The 21,543-nt window shown below is 41.3% G+C and overlaps 1 protein-coding gene across 2 annotated transcripts; it reads right to left on the bottom strand.

Moving 5' to 3' along the window:
• Positions 1-1,158: 1,158 nt before the first annotated feature.
• ppp1r1b (protein phosphatase 1, regulatory (inhibitor) subunit 1B) lies at positions 1,159-21,336 on the bottom strand. Of its 2 annotated transcripts, none has more exons than XM_046043594.1 (5): positions 20,937-21,336; positions 8,508-8,597; positions 7,542-7,617; positions 6,189-6,323; positions 1,159-3,477 (listed from the first exon to the last, which is right to left on the bottom strand). In XM_046043594.1, exons 1-5 carry the CDS (start codon positions 21,048-21,050, stop codon positions 3,293-3,295), a joined length of 600 nt encoding a protein of 199 aa, XP_045899550.1. In that variant the 5' UTR covers positions 21,051-21,336; the 3' UTR covers positions 1,159-3,292. The 2 variants fall into 2 exon arrangements, with proteins under 2 accessions (XP_045899550.1, XP_045899551.1); XM_046043595.1 differs by having other exon boundaries at positions 8,514-8,597.
• Positions 21,337-21,543: the final 207 nt, after the last annotated feature.

Raw genomic sequence — 21,543 nt, 5'->3', positions numbered from 1 at the left:
TGAAAATGAATGCAGGCGCGTAAATCGCTTCCCGTGTGAAAAGTCCTGTACTTGTATAAACCGCTGGGTAGTTTAATTTATAACAAAACATCATGTCTTAGAAAATCTTAATTTTTGTGGGTAACAAGAATAATTTGTAAAGTAGGCCTAAATACCAAAGCTGTTAGATAAATGTAGTAGGCTAAAATAAAAGGTACAATATTTCCCCTTGAGATGCAGCAGAGTAGAAATAGAAAGAGGCATGAAAAGAAAATACTCAAGTAAAGCACAGGTACTTAAAATTTTTACTTAAGCACAGTAGGCTTGAGTAAATGTAGCCTACTGGTGGACTGTACACCACTGATCTGCTGAGATTAGGCTACTTTGAGCTGCATGCAGGGGAATAAAAAAACCTGTAATATATAACAGACTTTTGTATATTTCTCACTTTCCCACCGGATGGCAGCACAGTCAGGAATTAAAAAGCTCCCAATGCCAAACGTCAACTTCACCAAGAGTAAGAAAAAGCACTATAACTACTATAACAACACTAAAACTTCCGGTGAGGACGTTCAAAATAAAGCTAAACCGATAGCTAGGCCTATATACATAATATGCATTGTTTTACGGGACCAGAAATATTACACTCAAACAGTAACTTTATTTCAAAGCCTAAGTGCGGTAGAAAGATATGCTATCAATGTCTCGAATCAATTTGGTCACGATACTCCCGCCAGCTGTGTCAAACAATACAAGATGATAAAATGTATTGTACTTCCGGTTTCGTTAGAAAATAGAATATCGCATTTAAAAAAGCCTTAAAGCTTTGGTTAGCAACTTTGGAGAAACCAGAAAGAGACAGCTAAAATTTTACAGTATTGAACCGAAAACATCCCACCCCTACTAACGCCCACGTCTCGCTCCAAAGCCACTCCCCCAAAACACATTTTCATGCGCAGTGAGTGAAGGGAAAGAGTGAGCTCAGGAAGGCAGTTAGACACACAGGTATTCATTTAATCATTTCATTCGAACTCTGTCCCAGCTTTAATAAAGATTTGGATATCTTCTGAGAATAGCATTAGGTTAATGTTTTTTGTTTGTTGTCACACACACACACACACACACACACACACACACGCACACACACACACACACACACACACAGATACAGATCAGTTTAAAGGAGAAAAGGAAAAGCTATTTATTTTGATATCATAGTGTTGCTCACTTTAAAACAACCACATCACATTGAGAAACAAGAAAATAGAAATAAAAATAAAGACAGAATAAGCATAAGAGTTCATACATGTCTTCCTGTGGTTGTTTTCTTCTGACCCAGGAGGAGAGGAGAGGTGGACAGAGAGCGAAGGAGGGAGGACAGCGTCGGCTGCAGAGCCTCACCACACACAACCTGCTCATCCAGTCATCCCACAATTTGTCTCAGGTCAGAGGTTGAAAAAGTTTCACACAGTTTTGATATACAAATCACACCCCTGGTGATACAAACAGCATGATGTATTCATTCTGTGGCACAACTTTAAACCCACTTATACACCAGATCTTGTATCTTCGGTTAAACTGTTAGTTAAATTCAATAGATGCTGACTAAAACATTTGAAAATCGTTGTTGACTCCCAATAAAAAGGGACAAAGTGAATAGCTCTGATAAAAAGACTACAGAAAGTTTGTGTAGTGACCATTTTGCTCAAATGTCAGTCATACAGTAACTGCAGTGTCTGGTTTTAAGCTGTCTGTGTTGCATCCTATATGCAGGCTTGTGAGCTGGACATAGACACTAGAGACAGGACAGAGCTGAGCTACAAATACACTGAATGTTAGCTTAGAAAAATAGCTCTTACAACAGATCCATGGAATACAAATCATGAGTGAACGATTCCAAAGATGACAATAGAAAAGTGTTAACATCCCAAAATGAGTCAACGGTATTGGAGAAAATTTTAAATTACATTGTTTGTTTCCTTAACATGAGCTCAGTTCACAATGAATCACGTTCAGACGTGTGATGGTAATGGTTGGGTTCGGTATTTCAGACAAATTAGAGGTAGCTTTGCCCTTTAAAGATTCATTTTAAGTATACCCAAATATGAAAAGTGTGGTACGAAATAACCACACACACACACACACACACACACACTCACTTTCTCATGGATTTAACACAATTATAGACAAACATGTTGGTGCTTATTGTTGAGTCATACATAAAGTGATGCTCCACTGCAAACAATATTTTTATTATAGACTCACTGGCTCTGGATTGACTTTTTGGAAAATATTACTAAGTATAAATTAAACTGCCAATAGTCACCTATCCTGCTTTCAAGAGGTTACAGTTATTATCCAAAAGATTATCATTGATATCAATGAGATGAAGTTGTTTAAAGTAATTCCAGATTACATGATGCATCATGTTGTGCATCCCTTCTGCTTAGGTAGGCAATTTGAATCCCACATGGGAATGGCAGACTGTCACTAACAATGAGAACTACTGCATAGAGATGCAATAACAGAATGTGAATACATTACATGGGTATTGGTGAAATAATGTTTTATCATAAACAGCATTAAAACTTGATTTCAATACATAAAAATATTAAGAACTATAAATTTAGGTGCTTGGATGCAAGATGGATGTTGGCTGGAGTATCACTTTAAACCTGTTCATATTTCCTACCACAAGGTGGCAGTACATACAAACATTTAATATGCTGCAAATCAGAATGATGGCGTGAACAGAGGTTTCAAAATAAAGTGGAACATATACCACACATATTTAAACATTTTTACAGTCTGTGTTAACAATGTGCCCAAGAGACATGTGTGTGAGTTATTTTGTAAGTATTGTCCTCTTTAAAGGAACATTTAGCTTTGTGCAGAAGAATCAAGGTAGAGGGAGAACTGGTCTTACAGGGTATTTGGTCATGTTGACCTTGGCCCCTCCACTCTCATTACAAACAAAGGGACATTGTGGCCAAAGTGGCGTCTGTAGTCTGCTCTGTCAGTAGATCATTCCTCACCTGCTCATAAGAGCTGACCGCTACTACACAAACTCCCTCTCTGTGCTCTCTTTAATCCACTGCAGAAGTCTTTGCTAACTCACATATTGGATTTCAAGGACGTATCTTTCATTCAGTCGGCCCACTGCTCTCGTCCCTCACTCAGTTTCCACATCCACAAAACAGAACATCTATTTCCTCACCTCTTCTGCGTTCTTCAAATTTTAAACATTTAAAAAAAAACACCTTCACACTCTCCAGTTCTTCCCTCCAAATGTTTGCCCCTCTTTCTCTCTTTCTCAGTTACTCCCTCGACTGTTCTCCTCTGTCGTTTCCTTGATCTTGTCACCCCCCTCCTCCTCCTCTTCCTCCTCCTCCTCCTCTTCCTCCTCCTCCTCCTCCTGTGCTGCTTGGATCTGCATGGCCGTCTCTCTCACGCTGGAAAATGTCACTGACTGCTCAGTGGTCGCCATCTCATGGTGATCTGAGGAGACAAAGACTGATGTCAAAAGAAGCTTTAAATTCACAAAACCAAGTTTTGCTTTGGGTAACTGTAATCATTGATATCAGTGTTTGATAAGCATCATGTGGAGTGCTGTTGGTGTGAAACTGTGTGGCCTGGTTGGCAGGCAAACACTATTGACAGTAAAGCTGAAACACTTAGTCGATTAATTGATTAGTAGCTTGACAAATATATTATGCAACTATTTTGATAATTCATTGATTGTTTAAGTAATTTTTATGCTACATGCCAAAATTTCCCTTCTTCAAGCCTGTCAAATGTGTGTATTTGCTAGTTTTTCTATGAAAGTAAACTGAACATGTTTAAGTTCTGGACCACAGGTCAGTAACTGACAACATTTTCTGACATTTTATAGAACAAACGATTAATCGATTATTCTAGAAAGTAACTGTTGGATTAATTAATAATGAAAATTATAGTTAGTTGCAGCCCTGACAGATTTTCTTTCTGTACTTAAAGACAAAGTTGTGTAATACTATTGAAGATGTTTGTTTCTTGTCATGGTTGCTTAAGTGTTATTGAGAAGCATATAGATTGGTGGATAATCAATTCAGGAATGTGCAAGTATTTGAAAAGATGGGCTGAAGAGAAATGTGAAAAAAATAAGTCATTTTTCTGGTTTCTGATTTTACATGAATTTCTGTGCCTTTCTAAGCTGCAAAGCCACTTCAGAAATACAGAATCACACTGGATGAGACTGAGAAGGAGACTGTTTGTGCTATTCTTGAACAGAATGTACCTCACTCTGTATGTATTCATCAGATGTTGAACAGCTAACTGATTAAATAACTTTTTTTCTATGCTATCCTTCTATGATAACACCGCCGAACCTAAACTGTGTCGCTCGATTGAGAGAACAGATGAACTGTAATCAAAGGACCCAATCACGATCTTTCAACATCCTGTTTGGCTACTTTGTGTTTCACCAAGCTTCTACAAAAGGGATTTATTAAGAGGGCATGTCATCTGAGCAGACAGAACAATTATTCTGAATGAAATGCCACTGTTCTCATATGATATATTGGATATTTAAAACCATGAATTTTGCAGCATAAAACAAACTAATAAGGGAGTGTATATGCAAAAAAATTTGCATAACTTGAGATTTTAGTACTATTTGTTTACTTTTGTTTTGCTGGAGATCAAACTTGCACAAATATTTTGTTGCAGCACATAACTCACAAACTCAGTCGGACAGGTTTTATACTCTGCACTAAAATATAAAATAACAGAGGAAGATTTGAATCAGCAGAGCAGGTCCAGCACAGACAGCCTGCTCTCTGTGCTTATTAATCCTGTCTGGCCTCTCTGACTGGTAAAGGTATTGGGTCCAGGCCTTTAGTCAGCTGCAGTGTACCCTATGACAGATTTGGGGCGAGAGAGAGCAAGCTAATATGACGCCAGTGTCTGAACACACAGAGCTTCACCTGTGCTGCCGGTCAGCCCGAAGAGGAGCTTACATTACTCTGAAAACTGCAGTAGACTTTTCCTCTGAGAAGAGCTCTGTTACTGCGTGTTCCAAATAGTTATATTTATATATTTTTAAGTTTTGCATCACGTTTGTTGTGGGAGCAAATTATTTCAGAGTAGGTCAAAGGATATAAATGTTCACGATATGAATGAAACCACCAGAGGCTGAACATCATCATATTGTGGTTGACCAGAATGCAGGTGTCATTTCTCACCCTCTTACCTCTGCATGCGTTACCTTTAGTTTTCAGTAATCTTGCACTGCGTGCCTAATGTAATTATGTTCTTACTTCTTTTTTTAACTGGAAACTTGATGGTGTCAGAATTTGAAACTTGTTGCTTGTAATGTTGTAAGGTTTATAGTATGGTAGAGATTTTCTCAAGTAATTGTCAGGTGATTGGCAGAGTGATATGTAATGCATCTAAATAGAAACCCTTAGGCACAGTGAAATAATAATAACACAGAAATAAAACATTTTAAGGTAAGTTTTGTTGTGAGACATTATCTATCTTGGGCAACATGTTTTTCTCGCTGTTTAGGTGGATTAACAACGAAGGCTTCTGCATCCTGCTGTAATGGGAGAAAAATCCCTGGAGTCCTGGTATCTCAAACTATGTGAAATGTGTGCAGACATCATCAGGGTAAATATAAAGGAAAAAGGCAAATTGGACCATTCACACAACCCCGAAGGTAAAAATGCACCTTTAGATACCCTTGCATATCACCAGACTGTGACATCCACTGCATTATTTCAAATAAAGGACTGTCATTTTTACTTTTAATAGACTGATTTCCCCTTGTTTTAAGATGTATGTACAGGACATTTGTGTTTTCCAATAACTTTGAAATAAGTAAAAGCATAGTAGCAAATCTGATTTCATCAACTCTGATGAAGGTGAAATTCTTGTTCTATTGAATTTGATTGTAGCTGTGCTGGAAATTTCTCACAGTGACATCAAACCATTTATCTTATCTTCAATTTTCCTAAGCAGATAAGAAAAATACACACCACCAATCCAAACAACCAAGCCAGGCCTGAACAACGCCATAGGCACTATGTCAGTAGACCTGTTTTTAGCAGTGTTAGAGTGTCTCAGGGTGTAATTTTCTTTTCTTTTTTCAAAAACAACAGTGTTGTCCTTGCTGCCACTGTGTGCAGCGCTGCTGCTGTTGTGGTCCCACCCAGTTGACACAATCTCACCAGCAGCTTTGGCGGGAGATGTGTCCTCTCCCTCCTGTCCCTGCCAGTGGTCCTCATCCTCCTCCCCACAAGGGTCTTCCAAAGGGGGGTAGACACCTAGGTTCTGCATATGTGCTTCAGCCATCTTCTGCACAGCTACACGCAGGTAAACACAGCACACACACACACACACACACAGGGACACGGCCACCCAAACACATGGACACAGACACAGGGATAGAGGGATATGTTGTTTTGGTTTTACCACGCTTCAACACTGTCAGTTTTTTATCAAGCCTCACAGCCCTTTTAATACATGCCAGACATGCACGAAGCCAATTAAACACATGCACTGACAGACAGACAAGTAGGCAACTGCTGTATCCCACACTAATTTTTACAGTAGAGCCTGTTGTTTTTATCCTTTCTCTCACCCTGTTCTCCCATCTGTGTGTACCTCATCTTTTCTCTACTGGCCGGCCTCCTTAGCGCTCTCGCTTGGCAGTGCTGACTCACACTCTTTTCTATCCCTCCCTATACACTCTCCTCTCTTTTGTGATATTACCTCAGCACCCCCTTCCTCTGTGTCACCTTGGCCTCTCTCTATTTCACACCCTCAGATACACAGCGTGGCACCGAGGCAGGTCACTAATTCTAGCTTGAGGTAGGTTATGTAATTTGAAATTATACAGAGGTACCTCTCTCTTTCACTCTCTGCATCTGAGCTGATGAAGGACAGATTTCCCAAAGCAGAAACGAGGCTCCCTGGCTCATTATATCATCACTCGACATGCAACACACACACACAGAGATCCACATTAAATGAAGCTCTGCTGACAAGCTCTGAACGACCAGATGCAACAAGTAAGAAGCCACATCTATAAAGACACAAAAGAAAGTACATATTTGTGTTCATGTATGTATTTCTATCATGCCTATATGTGTGTGTGTGTGTGTGTGTGTGTGTGTCTGTATACACAACTGACTGTAATCCTGGATGATCCAGACTTTCCTAGACTCACACTCAGTGTTTCACAGCTGTCACACTCTAATCTCTCTCTTTCTCTCTTTCTGTCACACACAGATATACAGACCCTGCCATAGTGTGTATACTAAGAACAGAAACAAATAGAAACACGCCTATTTTCATATCACACATGAGCATGCATAGCAAAAAACAGAAAAAGAAATAAAGGCTTTAAATGCATATCTACCCATCTGTCACATGCATTTTTTTCCTTTGCCTGTTATCATGAAGCATGTAAAGTAAGGAGGGAAGTGACTGCAGCGAAGCACGGTAGAACAAAAAGGCTTAAACACAAGGATGAATCACAACACACAACCACCTGTAGTATCAATACTGCTCACACCTACCTCTGAGTGATGGAGGCTGATACACGTTTGGATTGACACGTTTTGGTTTGAGCACTCCGTTCTCTCCTACGACCCACTGCGAACAGAGAGAGAGAAACGTCCCCTCTGATTGTTTAAAATCCCTTCCAAACATGTTTCAAGACTTAAAAATACTTTGCTGGGAATGAAAAAATATTACTATTCTCAGTGTACTGTATGTGCACTGGACACTTCAAGTTTCCACATCACGCTTGTAAGTTGCATACCATACCACAATTGGCTCCAAACTAGTTCCTGAACTAAACTCTGCTTGTCTCAGATTGAAGGTGAGCAATGAGAAACTTTCTCACTTCAGCAGATGAATGTGAAAACTGCCTTTTATTGCACTTACATCATTCTGCACTGTGAAGCTTGAACATCCTAGGGAAGAAAGTTTTTTCTATCTTTAAAAGTTAGAAAAAACACAAAGGAGCACAAATGTCTTTGTTACAAAACTTCTCAGAAGAAGGCAAGGTATGGCCATTTGCAGTGTTTTACAAATCACATAAAAACTGATGATGCCAATATTGTGAGACATGTTCGAACCCAAGATGTCATGTTTTTCATGGCTGCGCCTTTACATCAAATGAGAACTTTTCTAAGGTCAAGAATGAAACTTCAAGCTCAGGGAATTTAAAATGTTCAAACGTTTTAATTAAAAAGTTCATGGGTTTGAACAATGGTTGACCACACCACAGGAGTTTATGGTGAAGGACACAATGGAGGATCCAACAGGTTTGAAAAGTTATAACATTACAATGTCAATACCAGTTAGGAGCTGATATTTTTTTACAAAGCAGACAGTAAATAATAGAAAATCACAGCATTGTATTGTTTAACAATGAAATAGTAAGATTTATTTTTAGTTTATGGGATAGGATGGAAAAAACTGTGAGGAGGACAGCTGAGAATGCATGCACTTATTATAGTAAAGTGTTTTGACTTCACCTTTACCTGATGGGTAGACTGATCATCATCAGGAGATGATTGGTCGGCTACTCTGAACAGCGTGGCAGGCGTGGGCCTCCTGCGCCGGATCTATAAACAGACACACACACACACACACACAAACAAAAAGGGCAGCCATAAATAAATAAATTATTAAACTGGCCAACACTGTATTATTAATAATGCTCAGCACAAAGCCTTGTCAATCAGATTGGAAATCTTGACAGTTCATGCTGGTGAAGGGCATGCTGGGGCCTCGCTAACATCATTAGTGAGGCTGCCCACTTGGCTGATGGTTCAAAAGCTAACAGCAACACTTAACACTGTCCGCTTGGTGCACATTCCAGGGTCAGTAGACCAGAGGAAGACTCATTATGTAACTTTCTGATTGCAGATACAGTGAACAGGGACAGGCATGGTGTGTAGAATAAAGTGATGCTTGTTGCCCAGGTTTCAAATTATCCATCATTTAAGAAGTGTTAACGCTTTTAATACAGGACTTTATTTGAACTGAAATACCTCATACAACATACAACATTGTAAGATCACCTAAGAGTACCATGTACGGTCTAATGCACCCTTACAGAGGGACCATGGAAACAAGGATTTTGGACTGAATAAGCTCAAGCAATCAGCCCAGACACTTCCCTCCCCTGTCCAGTCTCCCTCTCAGACTCCACACACTGTTCCCTGGAGGCTTAAGCACAGGTCGCTGTCGGTCTAAGAGCAGACAGCTAGGTCGACTGCAGGTCTGCATGTCACCTTTAGTAGAAGTTACTCTATATAGTGAACACTTTGTCTTTATAGGAACACATGCTCGGCTGTGCCCCTCCAGCCCACCTATATCATGCCCTGCCTGTGGGGCTGCACTCTCCCAGTTTGGCATTTCTTTAGACAACACTGTTAATACCGATACTCAGTTTAGTCCTCATAAAGTCATACTCCACCAAAAACACTCACTCCTTCTGGCAAAAATATAAGTTTGGAATATTCTCAGCATCCAGAAAAGTTATGGACAACTGTTTTGTGGTATTTTTTATATAACTGATCAATCATTACCAAATCACGGCTTTTCTCTGATTTATATCATTGTGAATTTTAAATATCTTTTGCTTTTAAACCCTTGGAACTTGCTTTGGGAAGTCTGATAAGCATGTTATGATTGAAGACCAGGCCTAATAGTCTACAGATTTATCAGTGATGAAGAGAAGTTGATTATGCTGCAGGAGCTGTTTGATGTGTTTCTGTGGATGTTTTGCTACATACACCGGGAAAACCTCTCACAATTGGAATCCATTGCCAACACAACACAACCAATACAAAGTGAACTTTAAAAACAGCCTCTGCTCTTCACGGCACCGCTCAAGCAAACAGGACGTGACTGTTTGATGTTCAAAAGATAAGTCTGGTGTGCTATATTCACTTTAATAATCATACTGAAATACCCTGAGCAGAGTGTGTGGGGCCCTTTGCATGTAGAGCTCAACAGTTTGACTAATTTCCCCACAATTCTAGCGGATTAATAGTTGGCTTCTATAAAACTACCTTCTGGAAAAATGTTGGATAAAATAAAGTCCACTGAGAATAAAAGCAGTGCAACTAAGTGGATAAAGTCAGACAAACAAGGTATTGAAAAGTGTCCCAGCAAGCCAACCTTGGCCATGACATGAACCTTGGCACTGCTGTTTACGGCATCACATAACATCACAGGAAGAGAGTTAAGTAGCCTGGCTCTATTTTGCGTAAAACTGCTCCATACGGAGAGATGTATTTGTGTTTGATTCCTCTCTATCTTGTTTAGCGAGGTGTGCGTCATGGCAGTGAGGCACATGTTGCCAAAGCAGAGGCTTGCTGGGCCGTGTGGTGGAAATATGCTGCTGTCAAACACGACAACACAGAAAGAATCGAGCGTGGATTTCAGCCTCACTTATGAAACCAGACACACATTTTAATCTTGACACGCAATGTCCAGCTTTCCTGTCTTCCCTGGATTCCTAACACAATTTGTCTTTCCCTCACCTTTAATTTCCATCTCACTTGATCCTCTGCTTCCTCCATCCTGTTTACTTCCATGTTCATCATTCATTCCTTGACAGTGACATTAACCCTCCCTTCTCTCCCCTCCTCTTCTCTCCAACACCAGAACGCGTCATAACTAAAGTCATATTATTATCAGTTTGTTTGTTGACTTGTCTGTCATTTTCTTTCCTCAACTGAACTATCTTGTTCTCTCTTTATTGGCAGGGAGAATCCACATGGCTTCCTTTGACTCCCCTCTGTCTCACCCCCTGGCGAGGTGTGGAGGCCTGGGGCTCCACGCTGCTGTGAACCCTACTTCCTCTGCCAGCCTGACACCTGCTACCAGCCTTGCAGGGCCGCCTGAGGTGGGTCACACATAGAACCACAAGAGAAAGCAGACACCAGATGTTGCCATGACCAAGCTTATGCCAAAGACCTGTGGCATAAAAGCCATTAAACTGGGAAAACCACTGGATTGGTCCTCATTCTAGTCATGCAGAAAGTGTATTTGTAAGGTGTATTTGCAAGGTTATGGTGAGTAAAGTACTAGTGACGACCCGATGGTTCTGCTGGTTTATGGCTCAAGTTATGGTTTCTCAATTGTGAATATCTGCTGCTTTTCTCCATTTTGTAAAGTTGTAAACTGTATATCTATTTAGACTATTGGTAAGAACAGACGAGACAATTGAAGAGGTAATCTTTGACTGAGAGAAACTTGGATGAACATTTTTCACTATTTTCTCACAATTCATGGACATAATTCATACACAATAATCGATTAATCAGGACAATAATCTTTAGATTGATAGATAATGAAAAGCTGCGGACCTGATTAACTCTAGTTCATACATTTGTATCATCATGGCTTACAAAACAAAAAAAACAAAAAATTTCTAGCTTAGTCATAAAACCACAAAATAGCTGTCACGCCTCTTCTTTTACTTCTGTTTTCTGTTATTCTGGTTAAAGTGATGGCAAAGTTGGGGGCATTGTTCTACAGCCCTGGAAAAATCCACAGGGCTTGCTCTTTTCAATAAACATCTGAAGAAAAACATTTCTCTGCTACACATCAAGTACAAAGCGTTGTATGTAATGTCCAAGATCTTTGTACCATTATCTTCTATTTCTGCTGTAAAAACTAGGGAAGAAAAGCAAAAACCCGAAAGTGGTCAAAGCTTTTCCCATCTGATCAGGTGCCATGGTGGCAGTTGCAGAATCAAAGAGGGAAAGATTAAAAATGGGTCCGGATTAATTTATTCAGATGGAGATAAAAGAGGAACGGTGAGATAAATGGAAGGTAAAATGATTGTGTGGGATAATTGAGGTCGTTGAGAAGCATAATCAGATGATCTATTTACCAGAATGTGTGCTCACATACAGTGTGTGTGTGTGTCTTTGTGTGTGTGTGTGTGTGTGTGTGTGTGTGTACGTGTGTGTACGTGTGTGTGTGGTGACTTCCAAATGACATCATGTAATCATCATGGTGGTCTTGTGAAATGCCAAGACATGACCTCCTGAGCCAGGAAAAAGACAACAGACAAACTCCCAGGTAAATTATAAGGCAGGTCCTAATGTAGATGAAATTACATTAGAACAATAAAACCATGAAGTACATAAATGCATTTGTATTTACATAATTTGCATTCACACACAAAATGATGGTGGCACTGGTGGTGGCAGTAACGTGTTGCAGTATGACATCGGCAATGCCACACGACATAAACACATACTGTGGAAGCTTTAGTAATTTTCCAGCCTTAGAACCACCCCACTCTCCTCATGTTACATAATATGTATGTGACTTACTCATTTACGCCAACACTGGGGCACAGCGTGTGAGATTACTCCCGCTACACTTTATCCCTCCTCTCCTCCCTCTTCTACTTCACTAAACCCCCTGCCCCCAATCTCCCAAACCCTCTCCTCCACTGGCAGCCATTGTTTTTGTACCAAGATCGGTTGAGCTGCTGTGAGCTACTGAGGGGTTCTGTGTGGACTGCTACGCTGGCCTTTCAGCAGTTCCACAGGTCTACGCATGTAGGCTTTCCCGAGAGACAGCAACACCTCAGTAGGTTTCACACAGAGCTTTGATCTCAATAAAAACATTGGCTGATGGATCGTAGCAGAGAAAGGAGATGCATCAGTTTGTCTAAAGCTGATGAGTGAATTTGAATAATGCGCTGACTCTGCATTGTGTGACAGATGGAGGAGGCTGAGAGAGAGAGAAACCTCTAGATTTACTGAAAGTTTTTATTAAACGGTCATGCTTTTATATTTCCTACTTCCACTGATTTGTTGATGATTTCTTTACACCTCAATAAAGCTCTTTGGAGGTAATGTTTTGAGAGACTTGCTATAAATAAAAATCTCACAAACAAGTTGTATTTTTATAAGTCTGTCACGTCAAGTGTAATTGGAGACAAGGAGGTTAAGTTGCCAGGACTCCAATACCTCCCTCTGTGCTGTGTGGGGTACATGAGTCATTGGTAAATGTTGACTTTGCACATGTGTGTATGTGTGCGCAGGTATGCGTGTGTTGGCTCAGCACAGTCTTGCATCGTAGCCTGGGAGCAGATCGGCTGATATAGGTCTTCTCCCCAGAGGCCGTCCTCTAAGCCGGTGCTCTCATGGCCAGGCCTATAAAAAGCAGCAGCAGTACAGTATAAACTAGATTGCAGGGGTCTCTGGGGGGCTCTGTGGGATGAGACAGAAAGGCTCTAATAGCAACAGTCGTGCATCTCGAGGGGAGTCAGCTTTGCAGATCAGCGCCAAGACGTGAAGACAACACAGAGAGAATCACACTTCAGATCCCCTTCCCTGTCAGCTTTCATCTCTTGTGTCCAGTAGCATGTGTGTCAACTCCCTATGATAGAGGTGGGAGCATCACTCTGGTCCAGATGAATCTTTTCTGACTCTCCCTCTCTCCCTCATGGCCTAGCTGTAACCCAGCACCGGATGGATGGATATGGATTTGTACAAGATTGATTTGCAGTTATTGCATCTGCTCACAGGCACATGCTGCCACATGATTCAGAAATAAGCACTTGTATGTGCATGGCATAAGGTACACCAATGGGAGCATACTCAAAATGTTCAGCCAAAAACTATGGGAGGCATATGGAGTAAATTTGTTCTGAAATTAAGTTAACTTGTTAACCTAGGTTCGGGAGTAGGGCCACGCCTCAACCACATCTCTAATCCTGTCAAGCCTATCTATACCTAGTCTACCCACCCTGCTCTGTTCGTCTCGGACTTCTCGACCCACCATCCCTTTCCCTTCCCTTCATCTTCTCTTCCCTGCCCCTTTTATCCCTTATTATTGAATCTAGTGCACACCTCATCTAGGTACCGTGTGGGGGCCCGTAATATGCTTGGGTGAAAACACGTCTGAGACAGAACCCCCACACCAAGTCTCCCTCCTCCCAGTCTTCTGTACATCCTCCCAGACCAGCCTAACAGACAACATCCTTCTTCCACCATCAGCCTGTCCATTCATCTGTCCTCAAACATCTATACATTCCGAATTTCCATTAAACTTTTATATGACATATTGTTGTAGTGTAGTCCTTGCCAGTGACATTTTGTGTCTGCTCCCCTTGAGAATACTGTTTCTGAAGTGAAGATGAATGATATTTTTAGTTTGTTATTCCTTCATTTCTTTAATTGAAGAAAATCGTCTCCATGGGGCAGCACATGCATCATTCACCCTAACATTTTCTGTCACCTCCAATTTTTCTCTTTAAATACCTCTCTCCACTTGAGGCCACTCACCTCGGCTCTGAGAGGTGGTCTGCTGCAGTTTTGTTCCCTGTCTCTGCTGTCGTGACCCCACCGACCCGCTTCCCCAGTGAGCCTTTCAAAACGAAGTGGCACAACCCCATGTGGTGCTCTAAGTGCAATCTGGCAATGAGCTCAATAACACAATAAGGTGAAAAATGATCCCTCTCAGTATGAGATGAGCGTTTTTTTCTGTTTGTATATTTCCTGTTTTATGGATATGTTTGTTGGATATATTTTGTAAGTTTAATTACAAATGGTATATTACAAAGTAATATCAACCTTGCAGGTTTAACCATTCCAAAAATATTTAAACTCTAAAACATTAATGCATTTTTGCTAATAATACAAGGGCAATGGGTAATTGGAAATTCAAACAGGTTTAGCAAATTCAAAGGACACAAATACAAAGATAAAAGGTATTGTTGCCTGTATCTTATCTGGTTAGTGTGAATAGCATATCTATTTTTTTTGTTGGTGGGAGGCACAAATCTCATCAATATCATACCAGACTGTGTTTGAGCTCCAAGATGTTAATCATCAGCATGATTAATTGACATCATCGTCTCTTTCTCCTGTTTTGTTTATGAACATATTCACACTGGAATTTATGGAATTTGACTTTTTTAGGTTCTGTGCTTTTCTTTTTTCAAAGAATAGGCCATCCTGTCCCTTCCTGACAAAGCTGGCAGACAAAATGTTTCCATAAGCATGACAAATGCACAACCAATGGCCAGTGATCAGGTCTATCATGTGACAAACAGTTCTGTCAGACACATTTAGGCTATACCCAGTCATCACTAACAGACAGTGCTGCCGGGCAGCTTCAACAAGGCTTCACTGAGTAACACCCGCTTGTCTAGCTTCCAGTTGTTACAAAGAGGGTCAAGGACATGGCTACACAAATTACAACCCCCAGCTCAGTGAGGTCAGAGGTGTGTCAGATATGCATGGTGTGCTCATTCCTGTTCAAATGAACAACATCATTGAATTCCCATAAGTTTGAGAAGCTGCTGCATGTTGCTTCTCAACATTCACGTAACACTTTTGCAATGACCTTTGGCCCGACCACTGGCTAACTGAATAAACAGATGGGCTGGGGATAGCATCTGGAGGGGCTCTCCAATGACCCCAAAATAGGAAATATAATTACGTTGCACCCACTGGCAGAATGACATCATACTCAGACAACCATCCCCTCTCTCTCCTCCTTTGTCTCACAGTACCCCCCCAGCATTTACGTAATTAGCTGCTGGTAGCTGTTTGGCCTGCTGTTCCGGAGACTGTTGGAAGAAGGGTTTACCATCACAACACAATGAAGATAATGTGCCAGTGGCTGATGAGTGACAGGAAGCCACCTGCCAGGCCACAGCATACACTGGAGCAACACACAGGGCGAGGCAGCAACATGGGAGGTGCCAATCAAAGCTTTCACAAAGACAATGCCACGGCTAACAGCCTGCAAACACTAGGATAATTCTGCTTTTCTTGTTCATACACTCAAATTTAGTGGTGTCACATTGTGCAACTGACGAGTTCCAGAGGTCAACAGGCAGTACAAACAAAGGACAGAGTAGACATAGTTACTCATCTGCAACGTCATATGTACCCAGAGGTGATAAATGAAAAAAGAAGGTTACTGTTGATGGTTGCTATGTAGCTTACATGTCATTGCTTGGAAGCAAAAGGCATTTATAAACCTAACTCTCCAAACTGTCAACTTCACTTAAAATTGTAATCAAGATTTGTTAGCATTAAGATGAAATGGTTCAAAAGATCTAAAAATACCTTCATTTATCATCTGATTGCGTCAATTCCAAATATTAGCTGTTTTTCAGGAAGACAAACCATTTGTTCCTGTGATATTTGTGCATAACCTAGTTTTTGCGTTGGGCCATTTCCCCTAAACATATTGAAGATGACCTGTTATGCCCCAGTGCAAGCTCATTAAGTTGCAGGCAGATAAACATGAAAAAAAGAGAGATTACAACTGGCATAGCAGCAATAACATAATGCCATGCCTTTGCTGTGTTGATGAAACAGGGATCGAGACCAATCCCATTTGTTTTGAGTCATGCCTCAGTGTTCCTGTCAATATGCCTACATCAGTCTGACCATCCTGTGGCTCTTTGGTGAGAGAAAAGGACCCCAGCGTCTGACCCTAAAAGTAAAAACAGGAGGGAGGATGGCAGCTCAAAGTTGCAGTTCACGGTCCAGAGCCTGACACAGTTGTAATGAACATACTCATGTCTGACGACATTTGGTAACAAGTCAGCTCTAAATCCTGTTGAGCCCTTATCCCCCACCTCCATTTCTGTCCCCGCTGTACCACCATTGCCTTTCTAATACTCTACCTCTCCTCTCATCATAAATATGATTGCTGCTGTTATTGTTACAGCCAGGGTTAGAAGATGAAGTGCTTCAGGTGCTATCACAGAAGTAAAAAAAGATGCAGTTAAGAGATGTATGAATGCACATTAGGGGGCTATTTCACTTCATGCCTGGACGATAGCCTGACTTGGTTTGATTATCCCTGAAGTGACAAGTGAGTGACATAGAGGGATACCAACTGACACCAACTGGCTATAGAGGATTTGCTGACCATGAAAGGCTAAGAGGGCACATTCCAGCATTGCATGCCTCCGTCAGGTTCTGTACAGTCCCCATGCATGCCTGCCTGAGATGCAGCGGCCATTATGGCACATTTTCAACTCACTGTGTACAGTGTCAAGAGGCAACAAATTGGCCTACCTATGCTCAATCTTCATGTTTAGGTGTTTAAAACATTACACACATCCATGTGTACATGAGCCAAAATAAGATGATAGGTAATTTCAGGTAATTATTATTATGCTTTTCAGAATAAAATATAAATGATTATATGGAATAAACAGGCTTTTGTGCACAGAAGCTATACTGCTAAAATAGTGTGAGTGGAAAATGACCATGAAAGGAAACTTGCTGCTGTAGACAGATACAGGCCATGAAAATGTTTGAACAGTCATTAACTAATTAAAACGCCTGGACTGTCAAAAGAGGGAGTAACAAACACATATGCAACTTACAGAAGACAGGGACCCATTGATTGTTTCCAAACTGTAATTACAATCTGTGGTTTCCAGCAAGGCAATTTTTATTTTTTTATAATTTCTTTCCAAATTAGTTTTTGCCACTACAAACAACAACAAACCTCTTTGTGCAGGCAACTTTTAAAAATCCATTATGATTAAACCCACAAATCACGTCATTGGGCAAATTGAGTCACAACACTACAGTGACATGACTGACTGCCCACATGCAAGGGAAAGATCACTGCACCCTCTTGCCCAGTCCCAGCAGCCTTTGTTCCATGTTCTTTCTAGGAGTGCATGTTGACAATCCCGACAAACTGCTAATGTTTACCCACAAACACATGCTGCATCAAAGGTTGCTGTTTGACGTTTAACCCAGAGGCTGGACTAGGGAGGATGATAAGGGGGTTTGGAGGTAGGTCGGGTAGGATGAGGTATAGGCTAGAGAGAGTGGGCAGGGCAGGGGAACCTAAATCATGCCCTCCATCATCCCTTTAGGTTTAATATAGATTAATGTGGAAGTGTTTGCCATTGGATGGCTTTGATCTGATGCCCTTTCCCGTTCCTTTGATATTCCCTTTCATATTCTGAGTTTCCTGTCAATTCAAAGGATCGACATGAGCTGACCAGATCAGGTTGAGTTGAGAAAGGAGAAACATAGAGAGATGTCTGTGTGTTGAGGCCACAGGGAGGCAGACTTGGAGGGAATCAGGGATGCAGCATCTGCACCATGACCCTAATCTCTGTCCATCATGCACATTACCCTACATCACTTGTAACACACGCAGGATTGGTGTGTGGGTGTGTGTCGAGTGGGGGTAGGGATGGTAAACATAGCCATGTGCTTTCTCTGTGTTGCTGCGGACAACCTCAACTGGACTCTTGACCTCTCAACTTAAGAGATAGGAGGATTTAAGGAAGATACTATAGGAGGGCAGAACATAGCTGCAGATATGCTGAGAATCCTTTCTTGGCACTGGGAAACAAGGAAGGAAATATTATGATGACAAATGTGTTCTTGAAAAATTCTGGGCTCCCGAGGGATTGAAAGAAGGCCTTTAATTAGAAGGGCTTACACAGTGATGTAATCTAGTACTAACTTAAATTCTCTCAGAATAAGTGTCAGTGAAGTGAGAAAGCTTCGCTTGGGTCCAAATTTTGTTCGAGCGACATTCAGGTTGCCTTGGATAATGCACAGAACCCACTGAGGACAGAAGTTGGTAAAAATCTGCTGACAGTGAGGTGGATTATTCTGACTAGTCTAGACATTGTTAATTGAAAGAGGGTTTTTATAATTTTAGAAGTCACTTTTAAAAGCCCCACAAGCTAAATTCTGTTCACGTTCAATGTACGGAAGAAGATTCAATTAACAAATGTCTCAAAACTTGGCTGGCTTAATAAATAAATGACAATCGGCATGGCTAATTACTAATAGGGGTAATACGAACATTTTTTGTTATTTGGTTAATCCGCTTTTTATGGTAGACCATGCATATATTAAAGTATTACTTCAGATGAGAATATCTTACACCTCAGAGGCATTTACAAATAGCTGCTGCCACATTGTGCAACATTTCACTGAGTAGGAGATATGGAAGCTAACATTAATACCCAACCCTTCAAAGAGCATTCACACATACATTGTTGTTTACATTGGTGCTGTTAAATGTTTGTAATTAAAGTTGTCCATTAAAGTTGACCTTTTAGATGCCAACTATGGGGGAGCTTTGGGTGACATAGTTGTGCAACCCATCTCCATAGTAACAAGGCCACAGCAGTTTAGTCAATAGCGTTTTTTGGGGTTTAAATGCCATCGGAAAGAGCAGTAAGGAGTAACCGGTTGTGTAACAAGAGTGAAAGAATGGTATAGTCATATCAACTCATTAGCAAAGATGGACTTGTGGGCGACAGTAATTGCTGAGGGAGGGGAAGGGAATGAAATGAGAGTCGTTAACCGTTACCCCTGCCCACACACACGTCCCTGGAGACTCCCATCAGGCCTGGGTAGATGCTATCTGCTTTTAAACACACATAAACACATCCTCCCCTGAACACCCTTGGGTTTCCCATACTTCTCCATTTGTTGCTTTTTTGTAACAGTCAGCTTTCATCCACCTGCACACACAATCACATACAAACAACCAATTCCTCTAGAGTATCCAAACTGAGGCATATATTTTTTATGCTCTTGAAACATCTACATTTGAATTAACTGGCGTCCCGAACAGAAGCACCATGCTGTCACAGAAGCTTTAGCACACACAACCTATCTGAAGGTAAAGGCCAAGGCCGGCCTGCTGGAAGAGAGCCAGCCGACCAGACTAAATATAGCTGATCATTGTTTGACCATAAGGTGATTGAGCAATAAGGTCCTGCCCAAAACAGACGGAAGCGAGAGAAGTTCTTTTTTAATAACATATGGTAGATTGATATCCTGTGGTTGACTTGGAACAGATTATAGAGATCAGAGCACGATGAGAGAAAGAGGAAATAAGAGGGGGAGGAGGAGAGCAAGTGTTTACGTGTAAAAGTAGGTGGAAGTCTCGTAAAGCCTTGCAAAACATTTAAATTTTAGCAAGTCATTTATTCTATAACTCAGTATATTACACTTGATTCAAGAAAAAAGCGTGAAACAAACTTGTTATCAGGGTATATCATGATAAGTCAGGGGAAAGCTGGAGCATGATTGCAGGTCCCTCTACTTCATTAAAAGTCTTTTTTTATGCAAGCTGTGAAACAAGGACAGTTACTGGGGGATCTGACCCTAGACAGGTGAACCTAGAGATTAGGTTGTGTGTCTTTCTCTCTCTACTTAGCTTCATATAGCACATCTCTCGCTTGCTTTCCCGCCCCATCTCTCCTCGAGCTCTCAGGAGGGATGAGCCAATGGCCTCGATCTACCTCGGCACCAAACGGTCCCTACTTTGGCCCACTTTCCCCTGCTCTAAAATAAGAGCCACCACCATTTGAGCCAAAAAAGAAAGATCAGAGTTGTTCTGTTATAAATAAGCACAGCAGGCAGCCAAAGACAAAAAAACAGTAGTTATTAACAGTGACAGCTACTTGATCAACAAAATGTTACGGACTTCTTGTTGCTGCTGAGTTACAAAAGAGTGAAATGGCTTCATGTGCAAGAAGATAACTTTCGTGTCAATGTCACATTGCTGAACAGGTCAAAATGAGATGAGACAGCAAGGCACTGGTCTCATGAGGAAACAGAGAGGGAAATGTCATCATCATTTCTCAAGCACTTGGCAGACCCAGCTGTACATGAGGAACTTGTCAAAAATGAAATTAAGCAGAGAGAAATGCTGATGCAATGTTCCAAAGTGGACACATTTGGCCAGTAATTGAACAGCACTTCATATCTACACTGAACAATGCTACCCCACCTTTGAATGACTGGGTGAAAGGCAGAGTGGAAATGAGTAAGTAAGAAATATAATATATTATTTAAGTCAAACACAAAAACAAGTCAGAGATAAAGCTAAAACAGAATCTCCAGAAACAGAAAATTTATATTTCCTTGGGTCAAACACCAATCCGTCCACCGCATGCTCACCATCTCCACTTGCCGAGGGTCAAGGTTGGTGGGCACAGAGGCCGGCACAGCAAAGTGGATCTTCTTTCTCTCCTTGGACTCCCCCTCGACCTCAGTCGACACAGAGGGCTCCATGGCTCTGGATTCTGGGGGTCTGACTCCCAGTGGAGAGGAGGGGTTGCTGCCAAAGATCACCTAAAACCTCCCTGGAGAAACCTCCCACTGCTGGGTAGTCCCACTTCTGAAGACTTGTCTTCTCTCTCCTGCCTTGCCACCCTGGCTCCCTTCTTCTCTTAGAAAAATAAGAAATTGAACAGACTCTCTCTTTTTCACCTTCTGTATTATTTCCTTCTCCAGCAGTTGCTAATATTCTCCCCTACGTCTCCTGTTCTCTGTCTTTCACTCTTTCTCCCCTCTCTCACAACCTGTGCTGCTGGAGTGAATGAGGCAAGTCCTTAGATCTAGCTGTGAGGGAGAGAAATGGGTGGGTAGAGGGTGGAGGGGAGGGGCCAAGGTCCAAAAGAAGGTGGCGATATTAGGAGAAAGGGGAGCAGCCAGAGCAAATGGGGGAGGAGAGGAAAGAGGATGCAACAGGGGGCGGAGGGGGAGTGGCTGTGTTTTTCTATCT

Source organism: Micropterus dolomieu, linkage group LG02, assembly GCF_021292245.1.
Source record: "Micropterus dolomieu isolate WLL.071019.BEF.003 ecotype Adirondacks linkage group LG02, ASM2129224v1, whole genome shotgun sequence".
Classification (NCBI taxonomy): Eukaryota; Metazoa; Chordata; class Actinopteri; order Centrarchiformes; family Centrarchidae; genus Micropterus; species Micropterus dolomieu.
The sequence above is the reverse complement of the archived record's forward strand: the minus strand, read 5'-3'. Positions and strand labels throughout refer to the sequence as shown.

What these genes read in the sequence shown, in the direction of transcription:
- ppp1r1b (XM_046043594.1), bottom strand. Translation starts at nt 21,050, where the DNA reads ATGGAGCCCTCTGTGTCGACTGAGGTCGAGGGGGAGTCCAAGGAGAGA. An exon ending in ACCCTCGGCAAGTGGAGATG is followed by an intron (nt 8,598 to 20,936) that starts GTGAGCATGCGG and finishes GTCTGTTTATAG; the next exon opens with ATCCGGCGCAGGAGGCCCAC. An exon ending in AGTCTACCCATCAGGTAAAG is followed by an intron (nt 7,618 to 8,507) that starts GTGAAGTCAAAA and finishes CTCTGTTCGCAG; the next exon opens with TGGGTCGTAGGAGAGAACGG.